Source organism: Aplidium turbinatum, chromosome 16 (genome assembly GCF_918807975.1).
Source record: "Aplidium turbinatum chromosome 16, kaAplTurb1.1, whole genome shotgun sequence".
In the NCBI taxonomy this organism is placed as follows: Eukaryota; Metazoa; Chordata; class Ascidiacea; order Aplousobranchia; family Polyclinidae; genus Aplidium; species Aplidium turbinatum.
In genome coordinates, this window is record NC_137487.1 from 2,196,152 (window position 1) to 2,218,516 (window position 22,365).

The 22,365-nt window shown below is 38.7% G+C and overlaps 2 protein-coding genes across 2 annotated transcripts in view; one reads left to right on the forward strand and one right to left on the reverse strand.

Moving 5' to 3' along the window:
* The first annotated feature begins 412 nt into the window (after positions 1-412).
* On the forward strand, positions 413-17,204 carry LOC145786006 (neurocalcin homolog). The gene is made up of 5 exons (XM_082597697.1): positions 413-556; positions 6,471-6,594; positions 8,395-8,540; positions 13,128-13,233; positions 16,291-17,204. The coding sequence occupies exons 1-5, from the start codon at positions 449-451 to the stop codon at positions 16,389-16,391; spliced, it is 585 nt and encodes a 194-aa protein (XP_082453823.1). The 5' UTR covers positions 413-448; the 3' UTR covers positions 16,392-17,204.
* Positions 17,205-18,040: 836 nt separating this feature from the next.
* The window catches only part of LOC145785782 (uncharacterized), a 33,586-nt gene continuing 29,261 nt past the window's right edge, over positions 18,041-22,365 (reverse strand). Inside the window, exons 10-14 of the mRNA XM_082597492.1 lie at positions 21,371-21,503; positions 20,984-21,139; positions 19,848-20,035; positions 19,361-19,490; positions 18,041-18,482 (exon numbers count right to left, since the gene is read on the reverse strand). Of these exons, the coding sequence (XP_082453618.1) occupies positions 18,181-18,482; positions 19,361-19,490; positions 19,848-20,035; positions 20,984-21,139; positions 21,371-21,503 (909 nt within the window). The 3' untranslated portion in view covers positions 18,041-18,180. The remainder of the gene's footprint in view (positions 18,483-19,360; positions 19,491-19,847; positions 20,036-20,983; positions 21,140-21,370; positions 21,504-22,365) is intronic.

Sequence of the window (22,365 nt, forward strand, 5' to 3'; positions counted from 1 at the left end):
GACAAAATAGGTTGCACCCAATTATTTAGGAAGTGGTTATTTTACCACATTTAATACCATGGTTACAATCAGGTGTTGCCAGAGTTAGGATTAAAGTTAGAAAGGGTTAAGGTAAGGGTTAGAGTTAGGAATAATATTAAGATTAGGATCTTTGCCCTTGACTAAAAAAAATTTCCAAAATAAAAGTTTTTGTTTTCAACAGCTTTAGGCTTTTCTCAAATTATGGCAGAATTCATTATCTGGCAACACTATTGAAGCCATTATTACACTATATAGTGTAAATATAGCCACAGCGATTATTTAACTCCCAATTATCCAGATACTTTCATGAATGTCACAAAGAGAACTAATTTGAATGAACAAAATAACTATACTGTGAGAATGAATTCTTTGTTATGCATTGAACAGCATTAGCATTAATATTATTAACTGCTGATATGAAGCTGTGATGGGGAAACATAATAGCAAGTTGAAACCAGAAGATGTGAGGGATTTGCGTGCGGTTACAGAGTTCAATGAACATGAACTCCAAGAGTGGTATAAAGGTTTTATCAAGGTGAGGTGCTACAATGTTATTTGTTTGCACAAATGTTACTTATTCCAAATATACAGATTTCTAAACGTCACCAGGGATCGATCTTAACTTTTTTTTTCACTAGCCCACCGGACTAGTTGCTCCCCGTTAGCACTAGCTCGCACGATTTTTCACTAGTCCGACCAGTTTACTGACTTTTCACTTGTCTGATGACGTATTAAGATAAGTGTTTTGGCTTAGACTGAAACTAACTATAAAGTAAAGGCTTTCAGATTTCAGTACGCACAAGAGAGCAACAATACGCACAAAAACACCTGCTCGTACTACAGACGCAAACAATGCAATTTTAAAACATAAAAAATAAATGTGGCATGCGGTTTGTGCTTAATATTTATTTATGTTGTAATATTACATTGTGTGCATCACTGCATCTGTAGTACGAGATGACACGCCACTCGCCAGGGTGGTACAATACATAATATTCGTTCACTGTCAAAAGAAGTGGACTATTGGATGGATTGCGTTTGGTTAGGCCTCTACCGTCAGACCTGTCTGGCTTGTTGGGTCAGCATAACTCTTTAGGTCACAGAGGCACACGAGCTCTTCAACTACGACAAGATAGCAATCCAAATAGGGAAAAAAAAACGAAAAAAGTAGTCACATGCTCAGTCGACCGACTTTGCAGCCTTCTTCGTGCTATTTCGCCTTTGGCAAGCAAATTTTGCAGTATTTCAGAGTGACGTCGCCAATCGCCATTTTGTAAACCAAAACTTTTCACCGGCGAATATTTTCACTAGCCAATCGGACTAGTACCGGTACACGGTACTGCAACATTTCTACTAGTCCGCGCTAATTTTCATTAGCCATTGGCTAGCGGACTAGCGTTAAGATCGAACCCTGGTCACTCAATAAAATTTCATAACATCTTCACACAAAATTAAAAAAATGTTGTGGTTGTGATTGCTTTCAATGCAGTTTTGATTTTCTAACAGACTATTGTTGCCAGTTCCTTCAATAGCTGTCACCTGTAAACTAAACAAATAGGTATATATATAATGTTTGGGTGCAACCTAGTTCGTACCCTGAACAATTCGTACCCTCAGTTCGTACCCTGAAAAGATGGAGAGAAAAAATTAAAAAAAACCGAAGTCGCTGATTGCAGTTTTGCAGTTTTTGATTTTCAGTTTCCGCAAACATTTTAAAATTTTCCCCCTGAAAAGATGGAGAGAAAAACGCAGTTTCCGCAAACAAACAAACTGAATAGATCGAGAGAAAAAAATAGAACAAAACCGAAGTCGCTGATCGGAGTTTCCGTCTTTCCGCAAACATTTTAAAATTTCTGGTAATGATCCTAAGAGTTTGCCAAAGTCGCTGATCGCAGATTCAGCAAACATTTTAAAAGGGTTAAGAAAAGATCAAGAAGAAAAAATTAAAATTAGCCGAAGTCGCTGATTGCAGTTTCCGCAAACATTTTAAAATTTTCCCCCTGAAAAGATGGAGAGAAAAACGCAGTTTCCCCAAACAAACAAACTGAAAAGATTGAGAGAAAAAAATAGAACAAAGCCAAAGTCGCTGATCGTAAACTTTTTCCGTTTTTCTGCAGTTTCCGCAAACATTTTAAAATTTCTGGTAATGATCCTAAGAGTTTGCCGAAGTCGCTGGTCGCAGTTTCCGCAAACATTTTAAAATTTCTGGTAATGATCCTAAGAGTTGTTGTTTGTTTGCGGAAACTGCAATCAGCAACTTCGGCTTTTTTTAAAGTTTTTCTCTCGATCTTTTCAGGGTACGAACTGAAGGTACAAACTAGGTTGCATCCATAATGTTTGATATCTGTACCATTCATCACAAATATTACAAGTGTTTTGATGGTGAAGTGTAATCAAGAAAGCATCTAAAATTCTATGTGTATGTTCTTGAAGTGTTTTTTTTTTTTTGACATTGCACACAAAAGTTATTTGTTTTGAGATTAGTGTCATTTGATGCACTTTAAACTGTTTTTTGTTTTGAGAAAGTTTTTTCACTTTGCTTTTAGTTGGTGACAAAAACGCAAAATTTCATCCAGAATGTTATTGTTTTGACTCGCATTTTTAATTTAGACAGACAAAACAAAGTAACTTTAACAGGCTTAACATAATGTATTACACAGTACACACACAAAGAAACATAATTAAAATAAAATAATCTCTAATGTGTTCGACATGTACTTATGTCCTCATCAGGAATTACAAATCTGCAATGTATATACATAAGATGATAAAGCCCGTTTAAGTTTTTTTGTTTTGTCTGTCTATGGTTCAATAAAGCAAACTCTCTTATACCAAAACTTTATTTCTAATTTGTTGGCAAGTCACTTAAGACCTGAGAAACTAGGCTACATTCAGCCTTAGCCAATGCAAGTTTGATAATGTTAAGACTTAGTCTGCCGTACATTTTTTCCAAAAGCTATTGTCTAGGCCAGGGGTTCCCAACCTGTGGTACGCATACCACTAGTGGCACGCGAAAGTTTTTCAGGTGGTACGCGGGTAACTTCCGTTTTTTTACAAAAACCTGGATTCACAACTTCATATTTTGGCTCAGTGTGGCCTCTTCATATTTAACGCTTGCTTCCCATGCTGTTCCACAGCTACTGATTTTTCCTTCCACGTAGCCGGGATTTTAATTGCAATCAGGGATTTTAATTGCAATCATGATGAACATCAAGTCAAAAAATCAAAACCGGCTAGATGCGCCCGGAAATGACTTTCGATGCGCTGTTCGCAAATGTAGCCTACACCGCACATCGACCAATTGGTGGACAGTAAACAAAAATAAAAAATCTCATTATGTGGTGCTTTCAGTGGTGCCGAAGTTAGTTGAGGATTGGGGAGGATAAATCATCATTTTATCAAATTTTAAACAATTTTGAATATTGGGAGAGATGCATATTTTTATACAAAATTTTAGTGGTAGCCTATCGGTATTAAGTTTATTAAACAATCATCAGACCTCGGGAAATTAGCTTCTAACAGCATAATATACAGATAAGAAATCATGGAGATAAAAGTGCTACCAGTGCTCTTGTGAATGACTGCTGCAAGGTTAAGAAACAAGCAAAGAAAAATTGGTTCCTCCAGCGCAGTGGTTCTTAAACTGGGGGGCGTGTGAGGCTCACAAGGGGGGCGCAAGAAATTGAAAAACTCTGCATGAATTATGACTAAACATGTCTTCACAACTACGCTGGACAGTCGGTTGTTGAAGATGAAACTTTGTTTTACAGCAGTAACAGTGTTTGTAGAGCGTGTTGTTGTCACATCTCGCATTCTTTGTGATGTTTTAGACGTTGCTAAATATTTCTGCGACGCCTTAACTCTCGTAACATAACGGTTTTCTGACACAGCAGCCTCGAGCTCTAATTGTAATAACAATGGCAACGACTGACTGACAACTGACAGTGGCTAGAAGTGCAGCAGTATCCCCAACTCTACAACACTAGGCTACCATGGGTAAACTTTTTTTTAAATTTTAGCATTGATTTAAATAGGTTTATTGTTAATTAATCAATTAATGAGTGGAAAAAAGAGAAAGTATGACGAAGATTGTCTGAATTTTGACTTTATAGATGCCATAGTAAATGACCAAGTTGTACTACAGTGCCGTCATATGTTTTCAAAATCTGAGCAACGACGCTTTGAGACCAACTCGTTCGCAGCGTCATCTTGAAAAAAAAACACCTCGATCATCGAAATAAACTTTCAGCTTTTTTTCAATGCAAGAACGACTCTTTTAAAACATAAAGATTGCAAGTAGCGAGTGCTTTCGTCAATCGTCATCCGCGGAAGTTGTAGAAGCGTCTTTTGGAATTGCTCACATGATAGCTCGGGAGAAGAAACCCCACAGACAATTTACAAGAGGAATTCTTGGAGCTAAAATGAAGTTCTACTGAATAGGGAAGACTTTGAAGCAATGCCACTAACTGAGTTCTGGGTGAAATATGTACAAACATTTACAAGAGTGTGGGTGCTGTGGCTATACGCATTCTTCTTCCATTTTCATCCACTTAGGCTACTAGTGCGGAAATGTTTTTTGTACTCTTGTCAACATAAAGACAAAATCTAGACACAAACTTGACTGTGAAGCCGATCTGAGATGTGCCTTATCTGCTACTAATCATCAAATTAAACAATTGGTAACCAAAAAACAGTTATATACATCCTAATTTGCATTAATGCAACTTACCAGGAAACAAATTGCTGTTCTGCGTAATTTTTTTGATTTTGAAACAAGGTGGGGCGCGAAGTTTTTTAAAATTGTAAAAGGGAGGCGTGTCACAAAAAGTTTAAGAACCACTGCTCCAGCGGGATTCGAATCTATGACCTTCCAATGAATACTTAGTTTTTCAAAAAACAGAAGTTATGCTTTTCTTCTCGTCCTCTCCATCACTACACTTAGTGCACTATAGGACAAAGTCAGTAGACTGAAAACAATCGAAGCTACAGAAAAACATCTGCAAATTTATGATAAAAATAATAACTTTCGAACACATCACAAGAACTTGTTACAACCGAACATATTGCTTCTTACGGTAGTGCGCATTGAAAACTCATTACATGATTAGCAATGTCATTTATGCTGATGTCATTAAGAATATTTTGGTGAATGTTGCAAACAATTAGCATTCAACCTTTCCTGTCCCAAAGTATTTCTCAGCCAGGTTTTCAATCTACGAAGATTGGAAAACGACCTTTCACATGCAGCAGAGCTTACCGGGCAAACTAAGAGGATCTTAATCAGCTGGAGTATTTGAGAATAGAGAGGTTTTTCCAACTTGGACAATGCCTGGTAAGCTCTTTTAGCATCGTACAGAGATTTTGCTCTTGTTGCCTTTCTGAATGTATCAATTTAATAACTCATCGATTGTCTATTCAGCTCTGGATGATTTTTGACCATTTCAGGAACTAAGCCGGTCTTGAAAATTTGTGCAAGTTTTAACTTTATACTTTGCTCGGAATGGCCCGTTTCGGTGAGTCTGATCCCTTAACGGGGGATTTTTTCATTTTTTTTTAATAAATTATTGGGTACCATAGCCTAATTATCATTGCCGTTTTAGGGTTAGGGGTTTGGGGTTAGGGTTAGAGGTTAGGAGCCCACTGAATCGGACTCACCGAATAGTAGCAGACCCATATTTTGCCGAATCGGAATTCAGGCTACTTCAAACCGTTCAGTCAGTTCAGAGATAACTCTGTCCATGAATTGATTGTAAAGTATTTAATAATGTAGTTGAGTGTTTGCAGTAGCTGCCATCGAGCCTCCACCCAATCTTTCAGGGACTATTTTGCGGTGATGCTTGCAAAGGCGTGATAAAATTAGCAACAAATTTTTCCGGATGTGAAACTGCATTTTGTAATTGTTCTCAAACTCCAAATCAGAATATTTCTCTAGAGTGATTTCTATATATAGAGTCATTGTCTACAGTCAAATCCGAGACAATGTAAAACTGTGATCAAACATCAATAAAAGAAAAACAACAGCAATTCGAGATGCTTGCAAACAACTAAATGGAAGTAGGCTACAACTTCATAGCAAATATTTTTTCTAAATTATTGGGGGCGATGCTGCCAAAATATTGGGGGGATATATCCCCCCATCCCCCCTACTTCGACACCACTGGGTGCTTTAGTGTTATTTTAGTCGGCCAATATTATTCTTCTGAATAAAATATGATTTGATGAAATTAGTTGTTCTGCGTGAAGTGGTACGGTACGTTTGGCAGTACAGAGCATCTAAGTGGTACGAAATCGTAAAAAGGTTGGGAGCCCCTGGTCTAGGCTATTTTTCCTGATGCAAATTTTCCTGGAACGGAACTAGACAAAGAACTAAATGTCAGCATCCTGGTTTATTGGAACAACAAACTAACCAGGAGAAACTTTGATGATGATGAGATGACCCCTTTTTTCAGGATTGTCCTTCTGGAAACCTTTCAATTGAAGAATTCCAAACAATTTATGCAAATTTTTTTCCACAAGGAGATTCCACAAAGTTTGCAGCTCACGTGTTTAGAACGTTTGACTCCAATGGCGACAGTAAGTTCATTGTGAAGTTAAATAATAGCTCTAACAGCATAACATAATTAGCTTTGATTTTTCTACCACAGTATAATATTGTTTCAAAGTTAATCCTCATAACTCGAGATCATGAGATATGCAAAATTACCTTCTCAGAGTAGCATGTATTAAATAAATGTTTTTCTTCAAAGTGCTGTTCTTAACTGGCTCAGAAGTAAACAATTCCTTATTAGTATATGTACAGAGTCAGTATCCTAAGATTTGCAAAAGCCCACAACTTTAATTTATCAACTTATCAATGCAATCATGTTTTTAAATTTGACTAGGGTGAAAGTTGCAAATTTAAATGAGTCAAGGTCTAACTCTGAGTGCAATGTTTTGTTGAATATAAAATTTTTATTAGCCTGAATTTATGAACACCATTACATTGATGTTATTACTATAATTTTACGGATTCTTTTGCAGTTCTTTTGATAATAAATGAAATTAGTTGTTACCGTACTTGAAAAGTGTATGAAACGATTGGACATACAGTAGTAGTAGTAGTCCAGTTTTAATCCGGTGATGTCCCCGTTACCGAGGGTGGCCGGATTCACCTCCAAGTGCCCCAATCGTCTTCACACCCTGCCTCCACATCGATCTGTCTAACGCGTCCTCTCTTGTCAAGCCCACCTTGCTACTTTCTTCCTCAACTTGCTTTTTCCACGTTTTCTTTGGTCGTCCTTGTTTTCTACGACCCTCCACTCGCAACTTCAGCGCTCTTCTCAAAACATCATCTTCATCCCTTCTCAAAACATGCCCATACCACCTCACTCCATTCGCTTTCGCCAACTTATCAACACTCTCATTCAACCCAAGCAAGCTCATAAGTTCTTCGGTATTCCTTTTGTCCATCAGCTTTACACCACACATTGCTCTCAGCATCGCTCTCTCAGTTCTTCTTAAAATCGCCTATTCGTTTTCCCGTAAGCACCATGTCTCACTTCCGTACAGCATTGCAGATCTCACACAACTAGTATAAATTCTTCCTCTCATTTTCAACGGAAATCTTCTACCACATAACAACTCTCGACACTCTCTAAATTTCACCCAACCAAACCTTACTCTTGCAGTCACTGCCGCTTCACAACCACCACTGGCATTCAATCTATCTCCTAGATAGCAAAAGGCATTTACTGATTCAACTTCATCATTCAGCTTTTCAACAGGACCAATCATTTCTTCCTCAATCTTCTTGCATCTTTCACATTCAAAACCATCTCCAGATCTGCATGTCAACTCTCTTCATCTTTGCACATCTTCCATGCACCCATTTCTTGCATTTTGTACATGTAACAGAATTTGCCATCACTCTTCTTCCGCAGACGCCACATGGGTCAATTTTGCTCATTGTGATTTCCCCTTCCGTTCCGCTTATTACGACCTTTGTCTTTTTGATGTTCACACGCATACCTTTACATTCAAACGATTCCTTCCACTTCTCAAATTTCCCTCTCAGACCTTCCATTGTGTCACTCAATAAAACCAAATCATCGGCGTACAGTATTTCCATTAATGAATCTTCTCTTACACATGCAGTAGTACTGTATATATAAAAAACGAAAAAAATGTAAAAAAAACGAGTAAATAAAACGTTTTTAACCATCTTTATTTGTTATTGAATCAAATTTAAAAAAGCTTTGAAATGCAAATTTAAGGATGAAGTAAGTAAACCTGAATGCTCGCTGTGTACGAGACCCAACCTTGCGAATAGTAATACAGTATCTGATGAGATCTTGAAAAATAACAACGCTCACAGTTGATGGCTTGTACTTGCAGATACTATTGACTTTCGTGAATTTATATGCGCGCTGAGTGTGACGTCGCGAGGAAAACTAGAGGACAAACTCCGCTGGGCGTTTTCGATGTATGATTGTGATGGGAATGGAAAGATATCTAAAGATGAGATGCTTGATATTGTCCGGGTAGGTACCGATGTTCAATTGTTCATATTCTTCTGTTCTTGTTTTACCTTGCATACTGATTACGGTACTTGAGAATTCATTGACGACAGGGCAATCGGTAATTTGGAGAGCAAGTCTTTTAGGCGCAGACAGTTAGGCGCCGGTCAAATAGGTGCGCACACTGTGGCGTCTGGATATTTATGTGCGGAGCACTGTGGCGCCCGTTCATTTAGGTGCCATTCCTAGTAAAGTCTGCCGATTGTATCAGCTTGGCAGGTAGGGCAATGCTTTTCACACGTAATTTGATGTTTTTTTGTTGTTGTTGTAAGAATAATGCGATGTTGTGAAACTGCTGCAACCTTTGGTTGATTCATTCTAGAATCCTACTCCTTTCTACTTTCTAGCCATTCCTCTGTCGAAGGTGTTTAGATTAAAACATCATGTGATAGGCGGTTTGCTTTTCAGCACCACAAATACAACGTGATAGGGTGTATACTGTGCAACTAGTATACATATATATGATATAGTCATTAGTCATATACGCCGGACGCCGGTACACCATTCGTTGCTTTGTAACTCGTGGTTTATATCAACCTCACTAGGTATTGAGGCTTGATTACGCGAGAGGCTGTCCATTTTTTCCTGCGAGGTTTTCGCAAAGAATGTGATTTTTCATTTTATTTTCAATCAGTATCTTTTCATCGCAATTGCTGCTTCATGTGGAAGATGTTTTGCGTTGTAGCTTAATTGACACAGAGAGTTCCTGGTCTCAATCGCTATGTTAGCTGACGTCATTTTGAAATGAGATAATTGTAAGGTGTAACAATTGACTATCAAATATCATTAAAGATATGTTGCATTACGTATATAATATACTTTCGTTGCGAATTTTTAATTCTGATTAAAACTCTACCTATTCCCACGTTTTAACATTACAACTATTGCAAGGAACGGAGTTGTTAGTGGAAAATTATTACTGGCTGTAGAGAAATCGCATGGTTTGGTTTCGGCTCGTGGTTAGGAAAATGTTATCCAGTGTCCACCCCTGGTTTATAGGGGTTGGCCAAGTTTGCGTCAGGCCCAGTCAAGTAGTGATCGCAGCTTTGCACAACTTACATCATCCTAGTCAGTTGCATGTCAACTGGTGTTGATTTGCAGTTGTAATAGATTGATGCTATTGAGAACTTGACAACATGTTGTCGCAATGATGATTTGTGTTTTATATGAACTGCAATACAATGGAACTGCATTGTAAAGTTTATATTTTGGTGGCGTGTTGATGGTTATACTTGAAACGATCTCATACAATAGCCAAGACATGCTGGAAGTGAAAGTTTTTTTGACCGTAAAGCCATTTCCTTGGTATAATGCAATGGCGAATTGTCTATCTTGAATTATTAATTGCTTTAATTAAACAGTTCAGTCGCCGCTCTAACATCCAATGCTATGCCACAGTGGGCTAACGTCCGGAACGAGTTTGTCAAGTCCAAGGCTTTTGCGACGGAACATATTAATTGTATTATCGTGAAGTGAAAGACCGGAGATTCCGATTCGGAGACGCTGATTCGGAGATACCCCAATGCAGAGATAACCGATTCAGTAATTACTTGAAAATCCAGCGACGGTTTTTGTTGATCTAAAGAATTTGTAAGGATCATTTAGATAGGCAGTTTTTGTGTTTACCTTCCCATACCCATGCAAACGAAACTGTTTATGTATAATACCAGGTTTGTTCTAAACTGCGACTAGATTTTAACTTAGTTGAATATGATTATGAAACGCTGTTTGACAACTATTTTATTTGCCGAGATTTTTCGGTGATGTCCGAAATCTCCGAATCGGGTCATGCCGGTGAAAGACAAGTCTAGAAAGTATGCGCTATCTCGTTGGTTGATCTCAACATCTCATTCAAGTGCTTGGAATAGTCAGCCCTCGTAATGAACACGCATGTTGCTGCTTGGTACAAATTGCTCCTTTGGAAATCTAAATTTAAATTAACTGTCGTGTTGTAAGGCTAATGGTGATGCAATCCCCAAGAGATTGTTTGCTTAGTTGTTGTGCCTTGTGCCTCTAACATGACTCAACCTGTTTGAATCGTGCGATTTATCGTCTGTATAACTTTGTTCTCGGCTTTGCATTACCAGTATGCAATGGACGAATCTTTTGGGACTAAAATTTAATTTGTTTTGTAAAATTTCATTGGCCCAATATGCCGCGAGTGTAATGTAATAATCATTTAAACTTTTTGAATACGGTAGTTAAAAGTATTCCGTCTTTCTGTCACTGCCAGTTTTATTTTGAAAGCATAGTAAGTTAGTTCTAAACCGTGACTCATGGAGGCAGATGATCGATGTTGATGCGCAGTCTGGTTCAGGTGGAGATGGCGACTGAATATATATTATATGTCGTTAAAACCTTTTAGTACATAGCCCTTTCAATGGCTTGTACTCACGCGCGTAGATCCTTCCACATAACGACCCACAGGCCACAAGTTAGTCACAGTTTGCAATCCAGGCTTGTTAAAGTTGGTGTGTGGATGCACAACATCATGTAGCTTTGTGCTATCGCCATCCTAACTCATTGTACTTCACAGATGTGCATTATTATATTTAAAAATCAATAGAAACTATTTGGTTGGCTGCTTCACTGCACACGGTGGTGCCCGTGAGACAACTAAATCTTTTCATTATGAGTTTTCGTTTCATTCGCTTGATAAAAAGCAATATGTTGGTCTTGGGTAGGCTAATGAGCGGATCGGTCTGATGTCGTTAAGGGAATTAACTAATTTTCCGATCGTACTTCGTTTTAGGAGTTCGATATGCAATCTGCGGCACGTACATCAAAAACTGTTCCTGGACGGCTTTTCTGAAAAGCTTTGTTCAATGTTTGTCTTTCAGTGATCTGTGGATTGCCATTCAAGTTCCATTGGTTTGCGTATAAATGATATTGGACTGCTTAAGCAAAATTTGTTTTTTACTCCCGAAGTTTTCAAATGTCACCGTACCGTCAGTTAGTTTCAAATGTCAAAACCCGTCTAAACGCCAGTTCAGTAAGCATGAGGGCCGTGGTAACTGACAATGTCGCCTGACATTGTGGGTGTGAGTTGTTTTTTTTTGCGCAAACTATAATTTTGTCTAAAATTTCAATGCTGGAACAAAACTTGCACTTTTGCTTCTCTGAAACATCTGTTCTAAAATAATCAAGATATCGGTAGTTAACATGTATCAGTCGGCTTGACGGCAGATTTACCAATTAGACTTTAAAGATCATTTATCATCATAATTATGAAATGAATGAAAGCAATAAATAAAGCATATAACAAAAGAAAGTAGACAATATCACACCGAATCGGCAAATTCAAATTTATTAAATAGAGCTTTCGCCACACATATTTCGTCAGTATAGTCTTGATTGCAAATTTACAAATAAAAGAAATTAAGACAAACAACAAAGGAGGTTGACTGTTAACGTGGTCGCCACTGGAACAGCATTTCCAAGGATTCATCACCCGAACAGTCCTCACCCTCATCATTGGTAGCTTTTGAAGTTGGGTGGTTCATTGTCACCACTTGCTGAGCAATGAGCATGCGACCATATTTTTTACTCAGTTCAACTTAGTCAATACTACAATAAACTAATTTATATTCATAACAGGTTATTCATAATATTCAGCTGCTATAATTTTATGGTTTCTTTTGCTGTTCTTATTGTGATTAATAAAAACAGTTGTTACTTCAAAAAGTGTATGAAACGATTGGAAATACATTAGTATAAAAAAGAGATTAAATAGCCGTTTTTAACGTCTCTGGGCACGACCAACTTGCGGTTTCTATACCGCAGAGTTTTCAGTCTTAAATAAGGATACTGTATTGCTGTCCTTACGATATGTAACACAAATTTTTGTATGGTTACTGGTTAGCCACTGTTTATTTTCAATGAGCTAACGTCAAAAGTGGATTTGTCAAACCGTCTTTGCTTGTATGTTTTGCTGGTGTATCAGGGGGTGCTGCAATCTCAGTGTTTCAAGAAGTTGGTTGACAAGAGATTGCTCCCCGGCTATTTTGCAGGCCGTGCTCTTAGTTGATCGTGTTCATCAGGGGTGTAGATGTTAGAGTTGCATTCGCAACGTGACCTCTATTTGTCGATTTTTTGAAATTACGTTATCCCCAGGATATTAACCAATGATTTGTATGTGTTTCAAAAAATGACTTATTGTCTTCTTCATCGTGTGTTACACGGCCGTAGCCCAGAGCATCACGCAGGCTCTTGCTCGATCGTTGAACTCGGCCAAATCCTGTGCAGAGCACCTTGCTTTTAGGTCAGGGCATTCGAGTAGATGTTGCATCGTTTGCTTCTGTCCGCATTTGCAACTTGTGCTCCCCATGGAATATATTGTGAAAACAATATGTTTTTCAAGCAATCATAGTAAGTGCAATAACGCTTCTTTGTAAGAGAATCGTTGGAAATTGTGAAAACAAGTCTCTTAATTTGTTGACCCGTTGTCTGCCTAAATCTTTAAACTTCACATAGCTTTCAAGTTGATTGCCATAAATTCCAACGTCTCCATATGACGCGTTGATCGCACTGATGCAATGCTTGATATTTCAGGCAATTTACAAAATGGTGGGAGCTGTCATGAAGGTCCCGGAGGATGAGTCAACACCGGAGAAGCGGACAGAAAAAATCTTCCAGCAAATGGATAAGAATTTGGATGGTGAGTTGCCGCGTTGATCCAACCAGAACCACTGAGTCGTACACAAGGTTCTCACTGAAATGGTGGTTGAAAATTTGGATTAATGAGAGGACTGTGAATCTGAAAAGATGTCAAAGTTTGTCAAATAGAAGATTATGTTGAAAAATCACGTGGCGTTTTATTCCTTCTATAGGTATTGGGTTCTCAGTGAAACATTTCACCAACTTCTAATTTACTCTTAGGTTATAAGTGCTCTTAGTTGCTTGAAATATCCATTCCCGGGACAGCATTTCATCGATTGTTGAGCTAATGAGAAATACTTTTGGAATAATTTTCTCAGGCTTTGTAAATTTTAAACTAGTTTTGAGAGTGCCATTGGTCGACTTTTAAAAATAGCATTTAGTAAAAAGATTCGCTTCCTTGCCTTTTCGTCTCGTGTACCTTCAACCACTAGGCGTAATCCTGGATTACGGGGTTGCCAGTTTGCGGTTTTTACTCAAAAATTGAGCTAGTTTTGTTTTGGAGTTGCGGGAAAATTTTAGCACTCGCGTTTTTTTGGTTTTGTTTCATTTTCACCAAATTTGTTTCGATTTTGACAATATTCTGTACACATTTGTCATATTCTGGGCAATTTTTAGGCTTGTTTCATCACTTGTGACGATTGAGCTACTTTGAAGTTGGGCTGGAAATTTTAAAAATATCTGGCGACCTCTAGATAGGATCCAATTACGAGTTGGCATCACGTGTTTTCGGAAGTCTTTGCAGTGCCGGTATTAAGATGAAATAGACCTAATGATTAGCTGCACTCCAACAAAAACGAAACATTTCCCTGTAAGTGGCGATTAGATTGGCCGTACCTGCGTCATTGCTTGATGACAAATGCTACACCATCACGTGGTGGGGAAAATTAGCCTAAAACTGGTGGTTTTGCTTTTTGTGGTTTGTAACTGAAACTTGATTTAAACTGATGCAAATGTAACGTTACACAGTCATGCGTGATGAGTGTTGGTTAGTTCCTATCCTGTTGCAATGTGGCCCATCACAACTTATTGTGACGTGCATCACGATTCGCTGACTCATCTCAGTACAACCAATCTGATTTCTAGCTGCTTCCTAACTAGCTATCAATTGGCTGCTTCGTGTTTTGAGATTAATGTGGTGGAACGTTATCCAGCCATCCATGTATTAGTTTTATTGTCCAAGTATACACAACTGCAACGGTGGTTCCCAATCTTTTTTCAAGTCACGAATTCCTACCTAATGTTTCTAAGAATACCATCAGGAAATATCTTGTTTAATGCATAGCCTACTACTGAGGAACATTTATTGTAAAATCTGATATAGACGGCAGCTGCTGGAAATGTCAATGAAATAAAGTGCTGAAAATATTCATATTATTATTTAATTGAAATAAAGTGCCTTAAACGAAACATGCAAATGCGAGACTTGAATGTTCAAAAAAAAGGCATGAAAACAAACGAAATAACGAACAAATGAGACACAAGCACGGAACAAGTTTAATGAGAAGGCTGCTGTTGCCTTTCTTGTAGCGCACAAAAGCCAATAACTGACTACATTGGGAAACATCTTTCCTCAAGCTGCATGTTAAATTCGAAAGGGGAAGCTGATAACAACTATCACCTATGGTCTTACGCGATTCTTTATAACAGAGGCGTACAACCTTTCATACAGCCGGGCCAAATATGCGACATGCGTATTTGGTTTAGATCATGGGCCAAACTTGCATTTTTCATCGACTAAAACTACCACGCAAACTTGTTCTGAAACGCTTTTTTACGCCTGCCCCGCACGGCGTACATGTAATTTTCATACTGGCCATTTTGCTGCAACTTGCGTTGAAGTCATTCATGCTATATCATCCAAGAACACTAGATTACACAACCAACTTTCGTTTTCCATTTCATCAAATGGTTGCCCTTTAATTTAAAAAATGTATGACTTCTACCCTCAGATCAATCACAAAGTCCTTGCCTAGCCAACGCCTTTGAGTAAATTACGACTGGTGTTGATGCGCAGAGTTAAGATTATCCATTCCAAACACTGAAATACGGTAGGGCAATTACAAAAACGTGACTATTTATCTCTGGCAATCCGATAAGCTACCTTGCAAGAAGCTTCTGGCAATTGCGAAGGCAATTGCAAATTGTCCTGTTTATTGCGAAGTATGTTTTAAAACTGAGTCTATTATCATGTTATATGAAAGTGAAAGTTGGACTTACAGAAATTTACAAACACATTGATGCTTTTCAACTCTGATGCCGCAGAAGAATACTAAAATTATCATTTAAAAGCACATTACAAAAGAAGCCTTTGAAAAAGAATTGGAGTACAAGACAGATGGGCAAACGATTTAGCAAAACAAAAGATGAAATTTTCGGGACATATTTTGAGAGGATCGGCACGACAGCTACATCAATTGGTTATTGAAGGTATTGTGGAAAGAAAGAGGTGCAAGGGAAGAAGGAGACAAACTTGGGAGAAATTGTGGGCTGGATTGTCAAGCATCAAAGAAGCAAAAAGGATAGCGGAGAAACGTGACTTGTGGAAGCAAATGACAGCCAACCATCGTCTCGGAGACGGCACATGATGATCTCTGTCCTTCACGACACCATTATGATGGTAGTCTGCAGGGGTTCATTTTTGAAAATAAGTTTGTTCATGCTTCTCACCTTTCGTTCATGTTCATGCTTCGTTCATGCGTTCATGTTCATGTTCACCTTTCGTTCATGTTCATGCTTCTCACCTTCTCACCTCACCTTCTCACTCACCTTTCAATATAGTGGCAATACCAAGATACTCACAGACCCCTTTGCAATATCTCATGGACCCCCGAGAGGTTTGCGAACGCCAGGCTGGGAATAGAACAATGTGTATAAATTATGTGCAATCTTAATGTTATGTAACTTTTATACTAGCCTATGAAAGGTCTTGTGTGTACGATGCATATTGTGCTTCTATAAGACTTGTGTGTATGCAAGCCTGTGCGTTTTGAAAGAACGCTTGCTGACTGGTGCATCCAAAAGCATTTCTAATGGAAAAAAAACGTTATTATTTCAGGAAGCATCACGATAGATGAGTTTGTTGAGGGAGCAAAGAACGATCCTTCCATTGTTCGGTTGCTGCAGTGCACCCCCGGAGCCGGGGGGTCAGGCTTATAGAGATTACTGTATCATACCTTTGTCCTTCAACACATGATGATGATGATGCGCAAATGAGATTGCACGCAGGGCCACATCACTGCACTTAACCTTTGTTGTTTCCACAAGACTTTAAACCTTTTGACGTTAATTCATGAATGTAAAGTTTAAATAGAAAGTGCGATGTCAGTGTCTTATAGAGAAGATTATGGCAAAGATATTTACATTTTTGACAAATTGTTAAATTAATCCGCAACCGATATAATTTCATCTTATTGCTGAATCATTGAACTGAACGAATTGTTTGCTGCTAGTAGACAGCTGGCACATGCTTGCCCCATGTGTAAATATCGACTTTTTCCTTTATATTCAATACATCGGTACGCGATCATATATTATGGCTTGTGCTAAAACACGTTTTTCGTCGCTTTATCATCAATCCCTTACCCCGATTGGCTGTCGGAGTGGAAAGCCCTGCTACGGTCGTTGTGCGGCGAATGTATTTAGCTCATCGATGTGTTGGATTTTCTTTAAATGGTTTCGTAATACTGAGCGCGTCTGCTTTTTTCGTTGTTGGCTAATGCCTTTGAAACTTCCCTCTCTTCGGCGACAGAAACGTGAAAGGATGTCAACGTATCAAAGTCTTAAAACCAGTGCTGTATACGGCGGTATACGCAGTATACTCTCTGCTTTTTCAAGCAACTATAGTATAGCCACTGGCTTTCCAAAGAAAGTGCCCATGATGCTATCCTTACTAATAAACAATTTGGTACCTCTCGTCCACTTTTGATGTAGATAAATTCATGTTATGGTAGAATAAAGATTTGTATTTGGCAAGTTGTGTATTATTTATCATTTTGGAAAATCTGACAGTAGCCTATACCCTGTGCTTTGTTTACGAATACAGCACTGCTTAAAACGTGTAGTTTTGTCACATTGAGGGCATTTTAAAATGCTTCAAAACTAGTGTTGTCAAAAACAGCTGGAAAATAAGCTTCATCAGCTAGAGTTTTAGAATGTAGTTTCGAGAGAGAGAGTCCACTTCTGTTACAAGTTTGCTTTTTTGTACCACAGACAAGCAAGGCACAAAAAAGCATAATAATATATTTTACATACTATTTACAAGTAGTTTTAACAGTCGGACGTTTTCGGCTTAAGAATATTTATTTTTTGGTGTAGTAGACAGTTAGAAGGAATCTGTTGGTGCATCTCTGATAGCTCACCGTTGAGCCACTAAGTTTGAACAAAGTGACGGTGAAATAGCACATCGGACAAACACTCGCTTTCAAATTCTGCGGTCCTCGTTGGACTCCCTACAGGAGCTGGTTGTCAGCCTTCACCCAATACATTGAGCTGGCGATCATAACTAGTTCGATAAATTGTTGTCACCAAAAGTCTTTGTGATCACGCATAGGTTCTCTTTGAGTGACGTAAGAGTAAATGAGTTCCGTGCAATATTTCTTTACTCACAATAATCGCGACTAAGGGCGTCTGTACAAGCGCAACGAGAAGAGGAAGGGTGGAGAACTTCCACAAGCTAAATGTAAAAATGAGTTTACATTTCAGGCGGCCCTCTATACGAAGCAGCCTAATATCTTCATGTCTGGTTTAAACTCTTAGAGCGATCCTGCAAAAATTCTTTGAACTAATCCTGTTATCTTTATTTACTCTTGCAAAAGAATGATCGAGTTGTATTTTGTTAAATAACAAAATCTAATAAAAACAAGTAAACAAAAATAGGTTACAACCGAAATAAAATTCAACAATAAAAATTAACACTATGTTGCATATTTGTGATGGCTGCGTGACGTCACACTTTTTCCGGGGATTCCCCCATAAAAGCCACTTCATCACTTTCTTCATTGACGTCATGATTGTTATCGCCTTTACCGCTATTTCTGGATGAAAAGAATTGAAAGGCGTCTTCATCCAGTGCCTCGCGTGGAATTATTTGCATGGAGATCTTCTTGAGCGGGTAGTCTTCCCCCCTCCAGGTCATGTAGCGAAGACCACCGAGCATGTTTGTAGCCCCATCACCGGTGAGGTCAACCGGGTCGTTCATGTAGGGCCCGTTCGGGTTGGCGTCGCCACATAGCGGCGAAAACCACCATCCTGCAACAAGATGAAGGGAAAGCCATTTGATGTAATTTTGTTTTCAATTTTAACTAAGATAGACATAGCTCTCTGGCGCTCCACTGGGCATTGGGCAACCCAGCCAACCACAAAAGTTATAAAGTTTCTTCACTTCCTAAACTTGAGGCGGAGTGTGATTAACCTTGACGAATTGCCATAAATGAAGTAGCCTAATTATCATGATAGGCAAACTTAAAAATGACAAGAGTATTTCCCCTTTTTTCACCAAGAAACCAAAATATCAACTTGGTATCAATCATTTGTTACTTTTCGAACACTGTGATGTTGTAGGGCTTGTAATGTGGTAGGCACTTTAACAAGCAGATTTCTAATAATCCACGAACGCATCCAATCCAACCACGAACCAATGAGATGCTACGTTATCTGTTATTGTGACCATTCCAAAATTCAGCCAGAGAATTAATTATTACTATGAACTTTGTTTGGTAATTACAGAAGGAAAAAGAGCTATAGCAGAGGTGGGAATCAAACCCACGTCAATGTAATGACTACTACCGCCCTAACCCAATGCGCCAAGCCAACCGATGGCAAAGCGATGATTTAATTTAGCTAGAATGTGCGTTTTTCCTTTATTCTTCCCAAACGCAATCTTGATGACGTCATGAACAGCGTAGCTTCTGATTGGTTCGTGCTGGATTGGATATCTGCATGTTAAAGTGCCTACCTTGTAATGTAGGCTATTGCCAGAATTGAACCATCAGCTTATAACTTAGTTGGTAGCACCCAATAATCCCAAGCCATTCCAAATAGAGGTGCGATGGAACAAAGTCGTTGTTATGCTGTTACTATTTATTCAACTTTAATTGTCTCCAGTTCAACTTGAAGCAGCAACTGACCTGCTTTGCGGGTGCTGGTGCAGCCTGTCGTCGAGGACACGCTCATCTGCCGATGTTGAACACGAACTTTGAATGTCTGCTGATTGTTTTGTGACAAAGAGTCGCCTGCATCTCCGTTGTACCCACTGACCTGGAAAATAAACTATGATCAAACATGGGTCAACTCATCTTCAGCGCTTCTGCATTCTTTTCTGAGGGTGTCGCGTTAAACCGTAATCAAAAACTGTAGAAAAATAATTCCTGCTTTGATGCTATTGTGGGATTCCAAAATAGCGGAGCTGATAAAAGTCAAGATTGTAGGCAGATAAAAGAAATTTAATATCATCCTGTAGCCCAAAAATGCTGCATTGCGGACCGAGTTAGTTGTAGGCCTATAATGTGCTAGGCTACTGGCTTATTACTTTCCTTTGCAATTTGTCATTCTTTTTCTTGTAAAACAAATGATTTTGATACAATCATACTGACGTGACAATATGACGTCTCTTACCACCAACACGTAATCATGACCGAACACAAGAAAGCGATCATAGACAGCGTATCTCTTGTTTCCTCCCCAATCCTCCAGGATGACCATGAGGGTGTATATCCTCCCATGGGTGAGCCACCGGATGATATCCAAACCCAACCAGTGCTCTCCATAAACATTTCCGAATCCGTCCCGGTAATCCTCCATACCTGAGGACGATCATTGAAGGTTCAAAAGGTAGGCATACTGCAAGCTGGGGAAGTTAGATTAAAATTTCATAGCGGTCACACTGCTAACTATTTCGATCTGGTTGCGTGGGGGATAAAGTTTAAAGTTATGTGGCCTATAGGCTAATCTAAAGTACCGGTATTGTTAACTTGCTTGTCTTTGAAATACAGTGCTAATGTTAGCCTACATGTTCTCGTAAAAAGAAAGTGACAAGTGTAGGCCTAATGACGGATATGATGTTTGATCAAACAGATGCTGAATTTTTCAATCTTGGCACCGTTCCCCTGCAATGTCCAAAAGCGTTTTAGCACTTTAATTGAATAAAGTGTTGTTCACTGTCTGCCATGAAGCAAGCACCTAGGTGCAAATCCACATGCTCGTCTTCCATGATGATCTTGGAATTTAAGATGTCTGAGTTGTGTTACTCGTGAGTTTATAAAACTTCCGCTTGTGTAACATGATCTGTGCATGGAATCAAGAGCATTGCTCTGTAAAATTACATTTAAGCTGCTTTGATGTTACGCATAGTTTTGCTAGAAAGGTCTATATATCACAATCATACAGGGTCTATATCTCACAAAGTTTGCGATCTAATAGAACAAATCGTTATTCTTCTTCGTATCTCTCCTTTTTAAAACCGGCATCGGCAAGGCACAAGGATTGAGGAAGCTAAAATAGTTGAACGATGAGACTCGGTCAGTCGTACTGTCCATCTAATGCTGTGGAAAGTGATGTTCAGGGCTGTGTTTTCAAATAGCCATGCATTTTTGTTGGTTTGAGTGAATCAAGAGCTCCCGATTACTTTGATTAATGGCAGACTCCGACAATTGATCCTTCTTTTACATTCATATGGTTTGCAATAGCCGTAGGGCGGATGCATTCGAATTGCAATTACTGTACATATTTCTTCTAGTTCAAAAATCTCTTACTTCGGTCAAAGTCCTGTGTTCCATCCTTTCTCCTCTGTATCACTGTCCATCCTCCCTTTGACGTCATGTTGCAGTAGACGTGTGTGGTCTTCATGTTGTGCACGAGTGCATACACACCCTCCTCAGTGTGCCCGCTCATCCACAGATCGTGGCAATCTGTACAGCTCAAGTTTAGAGTTACATGTTTTACTGAGAGTTTGTTACTACTGGCACTGAGAGTTTGTTACATCGGTTTGGGTTGAATTTTTGTTTAATTTCAAGTGGTTTAGAAGATGGCAGTTTTTTAAATAAATATGTGAATGCATCCGATCAATGCCAGAAAATATTCCATCAACGTTCAAGAGAACTAAATAATTTCCTCCACAAATAAACAAAAGTGCTTCCGACCTTTGTGCTGAGGGATGGGCCTTCTTATCTGTTGGGCGAGATTCGTGACGATATTCAACAACTTCATAACCATCTCATGATGATATTGCAGGTCAGTCTCCATGTCACTTATTCTATCTTCGTGCTGCATTGTCTAGGGAGTGGAATTAAAGAGATGCCAAGTTTATATTTGCAAAGACAGCTTTTTATAATGGAAATCCTATTTTATCGACATTCCACATTTAGAACAGGAGCAAATAAGGCGCACTAGACTTAAATAGGCTACACTTCGGTACAAATGAACTGTAACAAGCCTGGTGATGCCACCAACTGCTCACTTTCAAAGAGTAACTGGGAGCCAAGAGTTTTGAAATGCTTTACAAAGAAAAAATACTATAAATTAACGATCCGAATCCGTGCGGTACCATATCCACACTAAAAGTCGTTGTCAAAACCTATTCACATATGCTTATGAAAAGATTTACAATAGTTATGACCAGGGCTGTTGACAGGATTTCTCGGGCCCGGTACCAATTTATTTAGGGCCCTCTTCATCGACAAAGTTATGAATATAAAGGTTGTGTACAAACTTTTATTGATGTCGTTTAAGCATGGTCATTTAACAAATCTTGCGCAATCTTAAAATATCTTGAACCGCAAAAACTTACTATCTCCACCTAGCGGTTGCTTTTTTGAACTTTTATTTATTACATGGCGCTAAAGTAGGCTATTATTTCCCGATTCCATTGATGATTCACTAGTCATTCTAGGCTCACCAGAAGAGAATTTACCGCACTGCAGACAGTCAGAAAGTTGTCAAACATTTGCTGATTGCTGCAATCTGAAAAGCGGTTTTGGTCTAATTTTTAGTGCAGAAATAGGAATAGTAGCCTAATCTTCTTACCTGTGCCATTTCAGTTTTTGAGTTTAAACAAATATTATCCTGTTTATTTTGAAATTCGTGCTTCGGGTAGTATTTGTGGTTAGGGAAATCACTATACTAGACTAAATTCTTA

Bases quoted from the DNA above. Each gene is read 5' to 3' on its own strand.
- LOC145786006 (XM_082597697.1), top strand. From the start codon at position 449: ATGGGGAAACATAATAGCAAGTTGAAACCAGAAGATGTGAGGGATTTG. The intron at 557-6,470 runs GTGAGGTGCTAC...CCCTTTTTTCAG, and splicing joins GGTATAAAGGTTTTATCAAG to GATTGTCCTTCTGGAAACCT. The intron at 13,234-16,290 runs GTGAGTTGCCGC...TTATTATTTCAG, and splicing joins AATGGATAAGAATTTGGATG to GAAGCATCACGATAGATGAG.